This window comes from Octopus bimaculoides, chromosome 13 (genome assembly GCF_001194135.2).
Source record: "Octopus bimaculoides isolate UCB-OBI-ISO-001 chromosome 13, ASM119413v2, whole genome shotgun sequence".
NCBI classification, from domain to species: Eukaryota; Metazoa; Mollusca; class Cephalopoda; order Octopoda; family Octopodidae; genus Octopus; species Octopus bimaculoides.
The window spans coordinates 25,044,334-25,064,612 of NC_068993.1; the positions used below are offsets into that span (position 1 = coordinate 25,044,334).

Below are 20,279 nucleotides of genomic sequence, written 5' to 3' on the forward strand. Positions count from 1 at the left end.
GAAATATTGAGTGTTCAATATAAAGGATCAAATATATATATATTTCATCTACATTCAATACTTTATTTCATGGTGCCATCCATTTTTACTTTATTTTATTTTATATTATATATTGTATATAATATTATATATTGTATATTCCATATTTTATACCCCACATTGGTTCTGCAGGAATATAAATAAAACATAAAAAACAGACAGTGTTGGAACTCTTTTAAACAAAATAATATATATATATATATATATAGATAGATAGATAGATAGATAGATAGATAGATAGATGATAGATGAATAAGGAAGGAAGGGGTGATGTCATATTTTTTTTCATAGCTCCCATGGTTACCAAGATAATCTACTATAATAATACTCTTGTGTTTATGAATGAGAAAGGAAGGGTGATACATAAATAAAGAAGGAAGGGGTAATGTCATACTTGGTAGTGGGATGATGAAAATTGCACGCTGAAAAATAAATCAAACAGCGTTTCAACTCTGTGTGAATATATGTCTGTATGTAAAAGAGGGGTATGTGAATGTCTGTGCATGTGTGTGTGTGTGTGTGTGTGTGTGTGTGTGTGTGTGTGTGTGTGTGTGTGTGTGTGTGCAATGGAAGTGGGATGGTTTGTCTTTGTTTGCTTAGTATTTGGGTTTTTTTTTTATTTGGTTGATTGTTTTTTTTTTTTGCTGGTCAGTTATTTTTAGTGTTTTGACAGAAAAATGTCATTCTAAAATTGTTTTTTAACATAAGCATGCCCAAACAAGTCGAATGCTTACACAGAGCAAGTTTCACAGCCACATCATCCAAACCGACTGGGTGAAACCAGGCTTAGCTGCTCGTATAAATATATATATATATATATATATAGCTGCTGCTACCACCATCGTTGTTATCTCATCATTTAGATATCTACTCTAAAATGAAAATGCTGCGGCTGCTATATATATATATATATATACGCAATGGACTCTCCCGTTGAAGACAACATATGACTTCAGTTTTTGCTAAATGACTTGCACAAATGATTTGTTGATAGCAATCAAATGTATTTGCTGTACATTAGCTCACTCTCTCCATCAAATCGATGTTACCTGAACAGATGCACAGAGTTCCATATGTCAGGTGTTGAAGTGATCAAAGAGCAATGTGTGATGAAGTGTTTTGCTCAAGAACACAATGCACCACTCAATCTAGGAATTGAAACCACGATCTCATGATTGTGAATGCAACATCCTAACCACTAGGCTATGCATGCTCTCTCTCTCTCTCTCTCTCTCTCTCACTCACACATATATATGACATATAAGATATGGATTTAGAGAATTATGTAGCTATCACCTCCTATATATCTCCTGACATTTTATGGTGTGCATACGTATAAATATGTGTGTGTGTGTGTATGCATATATTTATATTGATATATATTGTTTGTTTTTACATGGTTTTATACATACTATACATACTTTTACATATTTACATATATATGACACACCCACCTCATCACACACACTCTTGCAAATAAAGCCATCTGCTCCTTACAGTCAATTGCACTGAATGTGTTTATTTTGTTCAGACACACATTCATTATGTCAACTTCAGCTGTTTGTTGTTGATTGTTATCAACTTGTTACAGCCAGCATCTGTCAATAATACCATTAAAGCATGTAATAAATTATTACAATAACAAAATGTGTGTTTGAGTGAGAGTGAGAGAGTCCATCTGCCCATCTATAGTTAATATATAACACTGATTGTAAAACAGAAATATGTTACAGTAAGTATACATAGAATACTAATGTCACCATTCAGTAGGTAGAGAGATTTATTTGTGATGTTTTTGTGGGTTGGATATGTTGCCCTGAACTAAATCAGTACTTTCGATGCATCAAGGGTATTATGTCATGGTAGCAGCACAAGAAATGTTGCCAAGTACTTGGAAAAACTAGGAAGTCCTCTCTACTCTATAGATGTTTTCATTTCCCACAAATGAATATATCTCAGAGTGATAACCCTGTCCAACTTAAGTACAGGTTGCTCTCTGTACCTGTTCAGCCATCCTGCCAGGGACATGACGAAGTCATAGGACTGCAGCATGGTGGATTGTGCAGAAGTAGTGGAAAAGATCAACTGAGCCAACGGTGCTTCTTACATTGATGCTGAGTGAAGGAATGCTAGACGATCAATGGTCAGGGTCACCAAGTTCTGTCAAGAAAGTTAATTGCAATGCATCCATAGGGGTTGCATCAATGGTTGTATAATCAACTAATGAAAGATTTACTATGACTCAAACTCTCAATTCAAATTCATAATAATGGAATTGGATGGCAACAGAGAGTCATGGGAATCCACGAAAGGAGCACAACTGAAAAGAGATGTACCCACACACACACACACCTACACAAATAAGTTTCATCACACTTCAGTGATCTTGTCACTGATACAATTCTACAGTATTTACTGAAATGTACCTGGTATTTTGTGTTGTTTCTCAGGGTCATCATCATCATCATCATCATTGTTTAACGTCCACTTTCCATGCTGGCATGGGTTGCATAGTTTGACTGAGGACTGGTGAACCAGAAGGCTGCACCGGGCTCAATCTGATCTGGCAAAGTTTCTACAGCTGGATGCCATTCCTAGCGCCAACCACTCTCAGAGTGTAGTGGGTGCTTTGACGTGCCACCAGCATGAGGGCCAGTCAGGTGATTCTGGCAATGACCATGCTCAAAAGGTGCTTTTTACATGCTACCTGCATGGGAGCGACACTGGCAATGACCATGCACAAATGTTGTTTTTCACGTGCCACCGGCACAGGAGCCAATCCGTGGCCCTGGCAATGATCACGCTCGGATGTGCTTTTAACAATCCACTGGCACAAGTGCCAATCATGCGGTACTGTCATCAGCCACGTCAGTGATTTTGATTCGATTTCACTTGCTTCAATAGGTTTTCGCAAGCAAAGTTTATTGTCCAATGAATGAAGGGGTACTCATTAAGTGGGCTGGTTACACTCCACGTTCGGATGTGCTTCTAACATTCCACTGGCATGAGTGCCAATCAGGCGGTACTGTCATCGGCCACATCAGCGATTTTGATTTCACTTGCCTCAATAGGTCTTTGCAAGCAAAGTTTATTGTCCAATGAATAAGTGGGTAGTAGGGGAACAGAGTCAAATGCTGATAGTAAAGAAGTTGGGTGTATTAAGGTTTTGTTGTTGAAGCTGTCATGTGGTCAGTGTTTGTATAAGGCTTGTAAGGAGGTTGAATGTAGCTGTCTGAACTCTTGTTGTGTGTTGGAAAGAAGTGTGCGAGTTGATGTTGCCAAGAATTAATCTTTGAGCCTTTTCAGAATGTACATAGCAAAGTACAGATGATTCTTCTTTAGCTGAGGTTCTGCTAGGCTTCAGAATAGTTACAATTATTGTTTAGGTTCTGAGCATTAGGTGATTTTGGAATATGTTAATTACTAAAGACCTGTAGTATTTTCTTAAGATAAATCTCCCAATCCTGTTAGAAAGTAAAGACTTGGGTGAAATGCAGCCAATTCAATATAAAAACCATAAAAATATAAAAATATAAAAATATAAAAATATAACTCTATAATTACTGTATGATAAGTAAGAATTGTTGACATACATTGAGAATGTAGTTTTTACCTATTAGTTGTTGATTGATTTTTACCTATTGTCATGTCACTTTCACCTGCCCAGATAAGTTGATTACAGGTAGGTGTTTTCACACATATTTTCAAGATACCGATTCTTGCACACAGATTTTCTGCCTGAGAGCAGAATTTGTGTTCTAGTAATCTCTTTAACTTGGACTCTATACAACTATAATCAGGAATAGCAATCCACTTCATCTCCTTTATTGATGTGATGAAGGTGGTACGACTATGCTCATACATTGCTCATTCAAATACAAATTTCTTCAGGAAAAAAATATTGAAGAAAATCCTCTATGGGCTTTGCTCTAAGTTCAAAGGTTTTGTGGGGTTCAAATCAACAAAGATAACATCAATGCAATGACCAACTATATTCAGAATCAACAAATTACAGAGTCACTTAGATCACTGACGTGTACAGATGATATTGAAATATCACTCATTTTCTCCAAGTTCAATCTCTCTTTCTCTAATTACATCATTAATAAATAATATCACTGAATTCTAACTCACTGCTTGCGGTTATCAAATGCCATGATACTCAAAAACCCTTTGCTATTATAGGTATAAGGCCAGAAGTTTTGTGGGGGCTAGTTGATTACATTGATCCCAATACTTGACTGGTACTTATTTCATCGATCCCATACAGATGAAAGGTAAAGTCAACCTTGGTGGAATTTGAACTCAGAATGTAAAGACAGACGAAAACCCTGTTAAGCATTTTGTACACTATACTAACAATTCTTTCAGCTTGCCACCTTAAGATGCGCAAAAACCAAAAGAAATTCACACAATAAAATGCAAATAAAATCTTTTCACAGGAAGATCTTTCTAAAATAAGGCTGAAATTTGTTTCTCATACAGAAGACAGCTTAGTTCCTGACTTCAACCCTAAACAATAACACTATTTGAATTATGGTTACATGCATCAAGATTAAGAGTTAATTCCTTCAGACTCTATATGTTTTAGGAATCCATTTAGAGTTATATTTAGTTAGACTTTGGTGTTTTAGGACTTTGCTATTTTTTTCTTGGTATCAGATGAAAGAAAGGGATTATGGCCTAGGTGAAGGATGTGTATCATGCATATTGTGTTTCAGTCTTATTTGAAAAGAAAAAAAAATAATGTTTGATAAGTGGGCTTGCTAGCTTGCTCTTGTGAGGGTGTATTATTTCAAGTTATTGTATGATGAGGTGAGGCAATGACAAGTAACTTAGACTTCTGGTGCATTGCTGTGCTTGAGAAGACATGTCAAGCTTAGTGATGCGTGACAGCTTCATGTCGCCAATCCTTAACTGTTTCTATCTAAGGTAATATTTCCCTATAGCTGGACATGTTTTTGCAGGAACAAAGAACAGCACTTGCATGACTGACACTTGTTTACAATTATCACACAATGTCAAGTCACAGAGGCAGTCACACACACACACACACACGACAGGTTTCTTTCAGTTCCCATCTACCGGATCCACTCATAACGCTTTGGCTGACCTGAGGCTATAATAGGAGACACTTGTCCAAGGTACCACACAGTGACAGAATCCCAGAACCATGTGATCGGGAAACAAACTTACCACACTGTCACACCTGTGCCTGTGCATGCCCACACCTAACCACTCACTGGCATTGGCCACAACCAGGATTTCACTAACCTTGACGTGTCTTCTCAAGCACAGCAATGCACCAGAAGTCTCAGTCATTTGTCATTGTCTCAACACATCATACAACAACTTGAAATAATATACCCTCACAAAAACAAGCTAGCAAGCTCACTTATCAAACATTCAGCAGCAGAAAATCTTCCTCAACATATTGCATTTGACCCATGCGAGCATGGAAAAGTGAATGTTAAAATGATGATGATAAAGTATATTTATGTATATGTATGTTCTATGCAAGTGTATGATAACTTACAAAGGAATTTAAATCCCTTTGATTTCACTTGAAATAATTAATGAACATGAGAAACTTTTAGGAAGTAATTGGTACATAACATAATTAGACACATGTACAAAGTCTTTAATTCTCTATTATATTTAACTCTTTCACTCTCAGATTTCTTTTGAGATACATTGCTTTTGTTTCAATTAATTTTGAAAATACTGCCATTTTTAAGCTGGTGTTGAGAACACAAGTTAAACATGAAATTTTGATGAACAATTTTAACTTAGATCACTTTAAATCAGTAAATTCATATCATAGAACCAGGGGCAGTTTTGAGCAGATTAGTATCAAAAGGGTTAAAAGCTTTCCTACAGTTATACAGAAAATGGCTTTAACAAGCATCAAAATATTTATTAGACATTTTATCTTTAAAGTAGGTCAAGGCTATTTTAAATTTGGATTGAAGTAATATAAATTGCTAAACATTACCACCAAGGTATGACACCAATTAATATAAGGAATTAAAAGCAAGAATTCAAGTCAGAAAGTAGTGTTGAAAACAAAATTAATGTTAGCTGTGTTAACTGTAAGGTTGTTTGAGTAACTGTAAAATTCCAAAAATTTGATCTGGTTTTACAGCAATGATGACAACAATTGTATAAATATTCTTAATCACCTTAAACAGTTGATAGATGAAAACAGACATATAGGATGTTCCATAAAGAGCATTGAATTTGAATTGGGTGACACTTTTGTGTCTTGAAGTTTGAAGGCATTTTTTTTTATCATGTTTGCCATCTCTCTTCACTCCGATTAACAGTTTTTGTTTATTTTTCAGAATAGTGTGCAGTGTGTCATGGAGCAGTTTACAACTGAGCAATGCATTCTCTTTGTGAGGACATTTTACCAAAACGGAGAAAGTGCAATGCAAACAGCTGGAACACTTCGTACAATTTTGGGGAAAAATGAAGCACCCAACAAGTCTACGATTCACAGACTAATGACAAAGTTTAAAACAACTGGTTCAGTTGAAATGGCCAAATTGCCTGGGCAGAATCATTCTTGTTAGACAGAGCAACAGATTGCTGTTGTGCAAGACAGTGTCACTCTGAGTCCAGGAAAATCGATTTGCCGATGTTTGCAGCAGTTGGGCATGCTGACCACTTCATTACATTGAATTTTGCATAAAGATCTCCATATGCATCCTTACAAAATTCAGCTTAGGCAGCATCTTCAGCCACCTAACCACAGGAGGTAGAGGAAATTTGCTGACTGGGTTGTGGAGAGACTTGCAGCTGATGAAAATTTTGCAAAGAAAACCATCTTCAGTGACAATGCCCACTTCCACTTTAGTAGATTTGTTAAACAGAACTGCTGGATTTGGGGAAACGAAAATCCTCCAATAATGCAAGAGTGTGGAATGCATCCACTGAAAGTGATTGTGTAGTGTGGTTTTTGGGCAGGTGGAGTGCTTGGGCTGTTCTCCTTTGAAAATGATGAGGGGAATGCAGTTACCATTAATAGAGAACATTACCAAGACATGATATCCACTCAGTTATGGCTGAACTTGGAAGATACGGAGATTGACAACCTCTTGTTTCAGCAGAATGGAGTGACCTGCCACACTTTGTGCCAAATGTTTGCATTACTCCATGAAAAATTTCCACAATGAGTGATATCCTTGCATGGTGTCCAGCAATGGTCACCAAGGTCCTGCGATCTTAGCCCTTGTGATTTTTTATAGGGGTATGTGAAATCACAGATATACATCAAGAAACTATGCACAATTCTTCAACTCAAGGCTGAAATCAGGGATGTGACTGGAGGCACTGGGCCACTCATCTTTGAGCGAGTTATTGGAAATTTCAAGGAGCACACAAATGTATGCAGACACAGTGCAGGTGGACATATGACTGATATTGTGTTCCATATCAAAACAGGAGACATAACTCATTAGAAATATGTAGACTAGAACCATGTTTATACAAATTCATTTTAATTATTCACCTTTCAAATTTGGCACCTTTTATGGAACACCCTGTATATTATCATGATGATGATAGGGCTATTTAGACAATTAGGTCATCAAACTTTTGATTTGTTAATATAGAATAGCCATCATGGGCTTTAATTGCAGCAATAGAAGTAATAGTAGAAGTGGCAATGATAAACAGAATATGGGATGTCTATATGACAATTAAACAAGAACTCAAAATAAAGCCATGGTTTCACGAAAGATCTAAACAATTTCAGTAAAAAGTAAAAAAGCTACATCTGAAAAGATGTGAAAAATTGACAAACGTCATAGAAGAGTTTGGAAATGTCGAAGTTCCCTTGATAGAATCAAATGAATTAAAAACAGAATAAGACTTTCAAAGTAGAACAGAAAAAAAAAAGGTGGGGTGTGCAAAACAAAAAGAGACCTTTACCTTGTTTGCAGATTCTAGAGATTTTATCAAAGATTTTAATTCTCCACTATTCAGTTCCAAGGTTGTGTTGACATTCTCCTCACCATCTCGGCTTTGTAAGTCAAGCTGACATAGAGGCTCATGTATGGTACCAAGTTTATCACTAGACATAACTAACTGATAAAGAAAATTAAGAGAAAAAAACAATATAATTATTCAGAAAAGCATTTAAAAGCAAGTTTCATGGAATGTCAGCGAAGCTGATAGTATGGAATATAATATGAAGAGATCTATAAATCTCTACATATCAGTTTCAGTACCAATATAAAGTTACTTTTTTTTCTCCTTTTAGCCTGAGTCATAGCTGTTTTCTGTGTTAACATGGGTGAAGTACTGCATGAACCCATCCTACAGCTAAATCATTCACATATGATGTAGCATTGGAACATAATTTTATAAGTTAAGATAAACTGAAAAGATATATCTGATGTGAAATAAAGTACATGGAGGGTTTTTTTTTTAGCAGTTTGGATGATAACTGAACCTATCTATTCCACTGTTATTCAACAACATTCATTCGCTTCATCCACCATCATTAGTAACTTTAGGCAACTTATTAGCTCTTTAGCATTTAATCTGGCCAGATACTCTATTTGTTTTATGTTAAAACAGGCCAGATCTACCCTATCACACCTAAATCTTGTCCTTATGAAATTCCTAACATACATGCACACACACACACTCAGTGTGAGCGATATATGTATACAGAGAGTGAGAGTTTTATATCCTGGTGTTGGATAAATAATCTAAGAAAGCAAGGAGAAAGAAGTATTTACTGCTCACCAATGAACTACCTTGTCAACTCCATAATTGTTTATTTTATAGCAATGTGTCAGTCCACTTTTAGTCACAGAGGGGCAGTTGGAATCCTTCCACAATAGTGTGATAAATATATATAGAGAGGGGGTGAGTTTATGAGAAAAATGAAAGAGATGGAGAAATAGAGAGAAAGAGAGATCTTTTCTGCTGCTAATACATCATCATACAGGGTGACCACAAAGTCACACACTATGGGAGATATCAAGTATGCTTTATTAGCAATGAAGTAGGTAATCCATTACAAATGTTCGAAGTGTTGGTCATGCAGCTCTAATCAAGTGTTCATACGGAATTTGAAATTGCGATGAACCTTCTCAAATAGCTTTTCATTGCTGTTGACTTGTTCACATGCTTCAACAATTCTTTGAAGATGTCCTTGGTCAGGAATCTTTTCAGAATACACAAGGGATTTAATGTAGCTCCAGAAGAAAAAGTCCATGGGAGTTAAATCTGGTGACAATGGTGCCCATTCAATTGGCCTGTGACACACAAGCCATCTCCTTGAAAAATGTTAATTCAGAAAATCACAAACTTGTAATACATAATAGGGCAGAGCCCAAGTCTTGCTGAAACCAGACAGGATTTCCCTTTCTAAGTGAATGCATGTGAGGCTTCATCTTGTTGCCAAGCATGTCCAGATACGAATCACCTGTCACAGAGCCCTCAAAATGAAATAGCCCAATTACTTGATTGTGCCAAATCCCACACTACACCATTACCTTGCTGCCGTCTTGTTGATTATCTGCCTCCATCCAAAGAGGATTGGTTTGTGAGTAATATTGGCAGTTGTGGAAAAGAGATAAAGAGGAGAATGTTAGCAATTTTACATATTGCAGGATGGTGTGTGACTTTATGACCACCCTGTATTGTTGTACATTTTCATGCTGAATCCAATTTTATGATTCATTTATTCAAGAAAAATTTTAGAAAAATGTTTCAGAAGTTTTAAGTTTGATAATTTTTATCTAATCAGAAAGCAGGATTTGGAAGCAAGCATTTTGTGCATGATAGCTATATTTCATAAAATGAAAGCAATATGTCATATAAAGAGAGGAAGGGACAGCATGTGTGAGAGATAATATATAAACAAAAAGAGAGGGATAAAGAGTGTGGGAAATACATGGAGGGAAAGGTGTGAAAGAGAGATAGAGAGAGAGAGGGTGATAGTGACAATAGAGAGAGGGAGATTTGTTGATCTAAAAGTTGAGTTATTTCTTGTAGCAAATTATATTTTTTGATTATTATTTATGGACAACTTTCTCTTTGGGCTGCAGATTTCAAAAATCAAATTTGTTTTTCTTGAGAATGCACCATTTCAGAGCTTTTGGGGGCTAAATACATACACTCTTGTGTGTATATATTGAAAATTTACAATTTTAAGAAAAACTTGAAGAAAGTTCCAAAATTTACTTAATAGGATAGCTATTTTACAGCTGGATGGCCCTTCTTAAAATTGAACACTCGACTATGAAGTTAGGTGTGGCAGTTAAAACAGAGAAGTTATAAGCTGAGCAATGAACTCATTGCTGTGTTCATGTAAACTGTAACAAGTTATAACAATTAAATAACATAGATGCAGGCATGGCTGTGTGGTAAGAAGTTTGCTTCCCAACCACATGGTTCCGAGTTCAGTCCTACTGTGCGGTACCTTGATACTTCTACTATAACCTCGGGCCGACCAAAGCTTTGAGTGGATTTGGTAGACGGAAACTGAAAGAAGCCCATCATATATAAATATATATGTATATGTTTGTGTGTCTGTGTTTGTAACCCCACCATTGTTTGACAGCCGATGTTGGTGTGTTTACATCCCCGTAACTTAGCAGTTTGGCAAAAGAGAACGATAGAATAAGTACTAGGCTTACAAAGAATAAGTCCTGGGGTCGATTAGTTCGACTAAAGGTGGTGCTCCAGCATGGCCGCAGTCAAATGACTGAAACAAGTAAAAGAATAAAAGAGTATATATTTAACCCTTTAGCATTCAAATTACTCTGACAAATGCAAAGCTTATTTATTCATATTTTAAATCAATCATTTATTATGCCACAGATTTGAAATTTTGATGATGTTCTTATTCTTTTGTTCTTTTATTTGTTTCAGTCATTTGACTGCAGCCATGCTGGAGCACCACCTTTAGTCGAACAAATCGAACCCAGGACTTATTCTTTGTAAGCCTAGTACTTATTCTATCGGTCTCTTTTGCCAAACCGCTAAGTTACAGGGACATAAAAACACCAACATCGGATGTCAAGTGATGGTGAAGGGACAAACACAGATACACATATATATGTTATTGTTTATATTTAGAATGGCATTGTAGGGTAGGTGTGAGAGACTAGATCTGGCCAGTATAAACATAAAACAGGGTGGCATATTTGAGCTGGATATGGCTGGTTTAAATTCTAAAGGGCTATGTAGAAATATTGCACAAAAATGTATCAGATAATAACAAATAACAACAAAAAAGATATCCCCTACAGAGGTGAAGAATTGCCCATCAAAGCAAAGTATCTCTTGATAGGTGCTTCAAACACAGAATGTAAAACTACATTTCTGAAATAACTGGGGAAATTATCTAAATATAAAGACCTGCAAATAGTTATTGAAATTGAAGATACAAAGCAATCCTCACTATCAATAGGTGAACTTGGATTATATAATGTCACACAAGCAAATGTATAAACAACACCCAGTACACAGTGTATAAACTATATCATTACTTAGTTAAGTTATTTCCAGTCAATGACTATACACTAATACTCAAAATATACTGAATTACACTCAGTTATGTAATGAAAAAATGGCTTCTTTTGTTCTTTGCTTCTCACACAACCTTTTACCATGAACTGTTCTCTGTATTATTTGACAAAATGTCAGAGGTGGAAAAGGGTAGTAGTATATCCACATATTTTTCCATAACTGTCATATTTCTGCAATGTTTTTAACAGTTCGAATATGCCAGTGCTAAGTTCAAATTCGTAAACAAGCTGTAGACAAATGGTGTAAATACACATAAATCAGCATGTAGCACTACCTATCAAGACTGTGAAATGCAAGCATTTCAGAATGATTATCTCCTCTTCAGTCACAGAAACTGAACAGTGGTGTTGCAGGCTGATAAGAGAGGTAATTTCTCTTATGTTATTCCGGTTGCCGTATGTTGGCCAGTAGCGCAAATCGGCAGCTGACTGTAAGTAAATTATGAGGTGGAAGTGCTAAGCAGTGATGTACAATGACTGAAATAATATAACAGAGATTGTCCCTCTTATCAGCTTGCAGTGCCACTGTTTGCTTTCTGTGATTGAAGAGGAGATAGCTCCAAAATGCTTGTATCTCACAGTTTGGATAAATGGCACTGCAAGCTGATTGGGTGTATTTACACCATTTGTCTACATGAGAAATTTTTTCCATGACAAAACACAGCAAATGGCTTGTTTATGAATTCAAACTTGCCACTGGCATATTCAAACTGGTAATAACATTGCATTTACACACATCATTGCTAAGCACTTTCACCTCATGTCTTATTTCTGTTTATATGGTTTACACATGTTTGTGAGAGCTCATTTATTTTATGGGGTAGGTGTTTGTCCCATATCTTTATGATCAATAATGGCAACAGAGAGGATGGTCCCTTCCATTGTTGTTGTTCAGCATGGGTGATCATTGCTTCAGTTATTATACTGTTGTTATGGAAGTGCTAGCAGCATGAGTCCATATTAGCAAGGCTTCTGTTGTAGGTATCATTCCTTCAGATGTGCTACCAGTTGTTTTAACCCTATAGAAAAGTGGTTATACACCATTAGGTGTACACCCGCTTTCCTATATTAAATTCAAAAGAAACAACGAAACGCTGACTCCGAACTATCAACACAACAATATTTATTTATGGTGAAAATAGGCAGCAGTTATTTGTGAAGCTCTGGTGCTGACATGTTAGAGAGCTCCGCTGTTGGACATCTGCCATCGTCGCCGGCCGGCGAGAAAAGAGAAAGAATCAGGGCGCCAAACTTGGATATTGATGACTACGCATGCGCACGAGACAAGGCGTTACTACAACCCTTTAGTATTCAGATTACTCTATCAAACGTAATGCTTATATATTTACATTATTTTGAATTACTCATGCATTGTCTTGTAGCTTTGAGATTTCAATGATGTGACTCTTTACTTTAGGAATGACATTGTAGGGTAGGTGTAAGAGGCCAGATTTGGCTAGTTTGAACATAAGACAGGAGGAATATTTGGGTTGGATACGGCTATTTTAAATGCTAAAGGGTTAATTTTGAACTCGTAGTGTCACAGTTTTTCCAATACTTCAATTCTGCTAGCCACAGGTGTGTATTGAACTCAGACCATAAACAGTCATAACTAAATGAACATGGAGCTAAACCAACAAATTTTTATTTCACCTCTACTCCTGTGAAGGATAGTGGATAAAAGCATTGGAATTTTGCATGAAATATCGGTTCATGAGGTCAATCCTAGCTTGAGGAATGATATAACTTACCTCAGATGAGAAACTATGTACTGAAACAGTTACCATTAAACATTTGTAGGTACGTGGTACTTCGTTATGCAAACACAATATATTTTAAGGTAGACTAAATGTTTTCATAAGGCAGTACCATGTTCTACTGCATTAGCAGTGCTCTTACATTATTTTGTTAAGGTTATTTCTACAGTTATGTTCCTATAAAGTTTTAAATAAAATTATGTGTGTATGAGCTAGCATGTGCAGGTTCTTGAGTTTGTTTTAGCCATTGTGGGACTAATATAGATGGCACTTGAGACTAGACAGTTTAGAAGTACAAAAAGGAAGCAAAAAATAAGTAACAATTCAAATATGCTTTCTATTATTTAATGCTGATAATGCAGCTAAAGCTGACAAGAGAGAGATGCTATGTAGTTGCTTGTTCAATTAGAAATAACAGCCAAACTGCCTCAAATCACACTCTACTATCTTAGCAAAGGAAGTACATTAATGTCCTAGTTATATAAAAAGATGGGGTGGTCATGAGTGGAATTCCTTTGCTCATATTTCTGATCTAGTTACAACATAAGTAACTCATTTTAGCATGGCTGTGTGATAAGAAGCTAGCTTCCCAACCACATAGTTCTGGGTTCAGTCCCACAGCATGGCACTTTGGGCAAGTGTTTTCTACTATAGCCTCAGGCAGACCAAATCCTTGTGAGTGGATTTGGTAGATGGAAACTGAAAGAAGCCTGTTGTATATCTCTATCCTTACAAAAAGCAAAGTTTGTTTGTTTGTTTGTACATTGACTGCTGAAAACACTAAATAAAATTGATATTTCAGGTTTTCCATGTCATTTCAATTAATTTGACCATTCCACAGATAACTGTGCACTTATTTTCCGAAAATGGAGTGTGTGCATGTGTGGGGTGGGGGACAGCAACTTGTTGTACTGGCTCCTATTTCTACTAATCCACATACTGTGTATTTCACCATAATATCTACACCTCTATTCTTATAAAAAGCAAAGTTTGTTTGTTTGTACGTTGACCGCTGAAAAAACTATATAAAATTGATAGTATTTCAGGTTTTCTGTGTCATTTAAATTAATTTGACCATTCCACAGAAAACTATGCACTTATTTTCTGAAAACAGATTTGGAAGATGGGTTGGTGATGTATTGGCTCCTATTTCTGGCAATCCACTTACTGTCTATTTCACTGTAATGCTTTTTACAGAGTGAAAATATACCCCACCTATCACTCAATCCACCTTCAACTTTATACATTACATTTATTCCTTTGAAGTCACCACTGGACTTCTGCATTCTTTCAGTCTATATGTCCCTTTTTATGTTTCTATCTCTCACTATCTCCCTCTCTCTGTCTGGTTGTATATGTGTTTCTCACTACCTCTGCCTCTTTTTCTCTATTGAGAAAAAACATGAGAGACAGACAGAAGGGGGTGGAGTTACGGAAAAAATAAAACAAGTGAGATGCTGGACCTCTGCTTTCTTTCTGTCTATATGTCCTTCTATGTTTCTGTCTCTCTCACTATTTCCCTCTCTCTCTCTCTCTTACAACCTCTACCTCTTTTTCTCTCTAGAGAAAAAATACGTGAGACAGAAAGGGAGAGAAAACACAAGTGACACAGAGGGAGGATGGAGATAGCTACATCTATAAATCTATCAACAAAGTTGTCGATGAGGACGATGTTGTTCATTATCCTGCATTATTTACATTTGACGGGATACTTGGCCATCTCTTGTTTGTTGTTAACGCAATGTTTCGGCTGATAAACCCTCCAGCTTTCATCAGGTGTGTTGGGGAAATTATTTTTCGATGGTATTATTATTATTATTATTCAGGTCACTGCCTGGAATCAAACTACAGCCTCACATTATGGAGCGAAAACCCTCAATGTATGTGGTAAGCAAGACACTGTATTTATACCGAGAATACCACTAATACCAACAGATGTCCCCTTTCGTTTCAAACAATTGCAATTCTCAGTGAGAGTCAGTTACACATTGATCATTAATAAGTCCCAAGGTCAAACACTGCAGGTTGTTGCTCTCCATCTAGAAGAGGGCTGTTTCTCACATGGTCAATTGTATCTAGGTTGTTCATGAGTAGGAAACCAGAAACTCTTCATACATGCTCCAAAGAAAAAAGTTAAAGACATTGTATATACAGAAGCTCTGTAAAAGTTTTATAATTTTTATATATAATACATTTCTCTATTATTATCAATGTTACTTTCTGTTTTTAGATATTCTAAGTGAATTTGTAAAATTTTGTTATGCAATATTTAAATACTTTTTAACAACTTTTAATGTAAGGAAAATGGGCATTATGATAGATACCAATATGTACCTTATGAACACATTTCAACACTGTACAGACCGGGCCAGAGGCTGGGAGGCCCGCTGGTATATGTACATATATTTAACTTGGTGCTGAGGTCTCTTCATAGAGACAACGGGTAACCATGTACTCTCACACCTTTCAGTCATGACTGGGGCGTCGGTGACTAAACCAGCTCTCCTCTTGGTTCAAATTCCTGGATCTAGGAGGAGGGTGTGAGGGTACCCATCAGAACTAAAAACAAGATCTGTTCAGACAAGGGCACTGGAGTGCTGTCCTTGTCCTTCACCATACCAAATTAAAACCTCCAATGTTGGATCAAGCAGAGGAAGCTAGATCTCCAAATTCAACGACTGATCCTAGTGGAAAAGGGCAATGCCAGACGGACTGGCTAGAAAGGTGCAACTCTAATGACATTGGAACTAGCGGCATTCCATTGCAACCTATCTTCCAGACCTCGCATGTCACTCCAGGTAGTGCTGCAGCAGAAGGATTTTAGACCACAGTTTGTGGGGAGCCCCTTAGCAAAGAGATCTCCACTCTAAACAAACTCACACCATTGACAGGTTTCTTTTTTATCTAACTTCCCCACCATTTTTTTTTTACAAAAGTTCAACGGTGATGGGGTAAAGATGGTGGGAGCAGGTTTGGTGAAACTAGAAGCTCCTAGCCTGGACCTGCATGATGGCAGCAGATACAAGATGGTCACCTTCTTGGGACCTGGTGACAACCCAGGAACTCGGTTTTACATCTACAACTGGGCAGACCTATTTTGGAACACTGCTGCTCACATTGAATAGGGAAGGCCCTAGAAAAGGTGGGCTAACTATCAGATGTCACCACAGAATCCTAGCTGGTAAGGACACCCATTCAAGCAGTTGAACAACAAAAATTAAATTAAACAAATTAATTAAACTAACCATTGGAACAAGGAACGTGCAAACGTTCCTTGATCCTTGAGACACAGAGAAACCAGAATGTAGAACAGCTTTTGTCTCTGAAAAATGTCTATTTGGGGAAGGAAAGACTGAAGAGATAGATTCGGGTTATACCTTCTGCCACCACTGATCTCTGCTTACGTACTTAACATTGAAAAATAAATAAATAAATAAATAAATAAAATAAAATAAAAAATTTGAAACACTCTTCTAATATTATGAATGAAAATACTACTGAGTTAGCAGACATGCTAAGCTTTTCAGCTGCAGAGAAATGAAACAAGTGTTTTGGTTTATCTCTGCTACTTTAATTGTATAGTTAATAAACAAAACAACAAAACAAAAATATATCATTATCAGCATCATTAATATAATGAACCATTTCAACAGAGACTTTGACAGATTTTTTTTACCTGTCTCCTGATTTCACAATCAGCACCCACCAATGCCAAGCCACTACTGCTGTCACCACCACCACCATCATCATCATCATCATCATCCCCACTGTGTTTGCGGATATTTACAATTGATATTTTTGACAAAAAAAAAAAAAAACTTCACAATCCTACTTTGATAGTGATTTTTGTATAAAAAATTGGGTCAGTGAAAGAATGTGTCTTGCTGCTGCTGCTACAACTACTATTACACAAACATTATTATAAAAAAAAAAACCTACTTGTCAGGACACATGTCTTTGACAGTCATCTACCTACAATCATTCACTAAATCAATCAATCAAACATTCTTTCTATCTGTCATCTACTTCTATCTATCTAAATACCTTTAATATAATTTTTGTCTCCAAAATATATTTGGAAGTCTGTCAAAGAGGTGATTATTACAACCAAATTATATTTCACAAACATCTCCACCACCAACACATCATCACTACCAGTCCTTATTCAACAACGTTCTTACTACACCAAATCTGTACCGCAAACATCATCACAATACACCAACAACACACACTTTACTAACCAAAGCTATCTTTTTCTCTGAACCTTACAATGTCTTGACATTTATCAGCTTAATGCAATGTAACAATCATTATTTCAATCCAGTTTCCTTTCACCATATCTAATATTTTCTTCTCTTTCTTTAAACTTCAACATTTCCTTCTTACTATCTTCCCACTATGTTAAGTAAGGCCAATAGTTTTTCATGAGATCGTTGTCTTTACTAGCCAGTTTAAGCTGTTTTTAAAGACCTTGTACTACTGCCGGTAGAATTGTTAGCAAGTCAAACAGAATGCTTAGTAGCGTTTCTTCCACTAAGGTTAACTGTCCCTTACATCCTTTTAGATCCATAAAATAAAGTACCAGTTGAGCACTGGGGTACATGTAATCTACTAACCCCTTCCCGCCAAATTTCAGGCCTCATGCCTATAGTACAAAGAATTATTCTGATTCTTTTTATTATTATTGCAATTATTATTAAGGCGGTGAACTGCCAGAATTGTTTGCACAACTTTCATTCTTTTGGGATTGATAAAATAAAGTACCAGTTGAGCACTGAGGTCAATATAGTTGACTTACACCCTCTCCTGAAATTGCTGGTCTTGTGCCAAAATTTGAAACTATTATTATTATCAAGGCAGTGAGCTGGCAGAATTATTAGCATGCCAAGCAAAATGCTGAGTGGCATTTTGTCCATCTTCACATTCTGAGTTTAAATTTTACCGAAGTCATAAGATAGTTGAGCACTGAAATTTATGGCTTTGTACCAAAATTATAATTATTATTATTATTATTATTATTATTATTAACTTTCTCTCAGATTCATGTGTATACAAATGCACACATTTCTGTGTGTGTGTGTGTGTGTGTGTGTGTTCACAGATGATTATCATTTTCTCACTGTGAATGACATGTCTGACATTCCATCTATGACCTCTCAGATGACTGTTCAGTTCTGTTGATATGCATGGTTTGAAACATAGGTATGAGGCAAAAATCTGTAACTTATTGTGTTTCCAACTGTTTAGGCCTGCGCACATTGCCACCTGTCTATCACCATAGGGCTTTCAGTCGATGGGATGACAAATGAGGTCACCAGTAAAGAGACATATGTATGTCATTGAATTATAGAGATAAACACTTGTACAGCACAAGTCTCCTCGATTAACATCTAGTTGTAGGCTAAAGCAAGATAACCAGTAATCATGCAAAACTGCAAGTTTTACATCAGACTCTTTTACAAATATGTCATGACTACAGCTAAGTGTTACTCATTCTCAGTGGTTTTATTGTGTGCCCTGACTCCAACCAACAGTATTTCTACATCCACATGTTATCATGTATGCTAGTTGATCTGCAATTGGGGTCCTGACAGATGTTACTACTCTGCATCAGAGTAGAGAAACAATAATGGCTAACAAGTGGTTCCACATACCTCAAAACACTGGGACTTCTGAACCAGAGTCTCACTATTGCATGCAGTTTAATGTCATACCCAGGACACACACACACACACACACACACATATATATACACATATACATACACATATACACACATCAAATGAAAGTAAATATTACACAAGTCTTTGACATTTTGTTTTCTTCACAAAAACCCAAATTTGTCACTTTTATGTAGAAACACCCATCTCCCTATTTAAGCAAACACCACCATTGCAACAGTAGCCATCACCACCACCATCACCATCATGTTCAACATCAGTACCATTATTTCTAGTCTGTTATTTCCATGCTGCTGTAGGTTTAATGTGTCATGATGGTCTGCATTATTTGGCACAAACAACAACATAAAACAGGTCAACTTTAAGTCATACAATGTGGACTGAGTTTATTTTATCATGCTACCAGCAGTGAAGATGTTGTTTTGCTCCATGGAAGGAGATAAGAGGTTCGTCTACATAGTGTCAATTCCTATTTAGAGTTATTCCTCTATAAGATTGGTAACCAGCATATGTCTTGCTCATATGTTCCATTTTCGCATGTTTTCTAATGATTGGATACCCTTCCTATCAACACCCACTTTATAGCATGCCTTTTATCATGCCACCAGCATTAAAGTAGTTCACCAACATGGGGATTAAAGAGTTTTCTTGGATCTAGCTAAATTTCTTCCATCCACACGAAGTTTTTCAAATTTTCACCAGATTATTTTTCAATGTAGTGCATGCTGATGAAAAAAAAATCATTCTCTTTTATTAAAAATAATAAAGTTACAAATAATGAAAATCCTGTAATTTTAGCCAATCAAAGCATCCATCGTTGAGATTATCATTTGTACTGATCTCTGTTGCCATTGATATTATATGTACTTTCTTGTTTTTTTCTTATTATTAAATTGTAAATTGGTTAAAAGAAAAAGGTGGTAGTCAATTAGCCAGTCCACTTATGCGTACCTTCCTTCCTTCCTTCATTGGACACTAAATTCCACTTGCGAAGACCTGTTGAGGCAAGTGAAATCAAAATCGAGTTAAATTAAATTGGACACTAAACCCCACTTGCGAAGACCTGTTGAGGCAAGTGAAATAGAAATAGATCGTTGCTGTGCCCCTGAACTGGCTCTTGTGCGGGGCCGTCATAGGATTTTCGAGCGAGATCGTTGCCAGTGCTCCTGGACTGGCTCATGTGCGGGCGACACATGAAATCTTTCGAGCGGGATCGTTGCCAGTGCCCCTGGACTGGCTCATGTGCGGGC

The 20,279-nt window shown here is 36.6% G+C and overlaps 1 protein-coding gene across 1 annotated transcript in view; it reads right to left on the bottom strand.

Moving 5' to 3' along the window:
* The window catches only part of LOC106883741 (COMM domain-containing protein 8), a 67,168-nt gene that overhangs the window by 2,776 nt on the left and 44,113 nt on the right, over window positions 1–20,279 (bottom strand). The window contains exon 4 of the mRNA XM_014934856.2: window positions 7,975–8,130. Within this exon, the coding sequence (XP_014790342.1) occupies window positions 7,975–8,130 (156 nt within the window). The remainder of the gene's footprint in view (window positions 1–7,974; window positions 8,131–20,279) is intronic.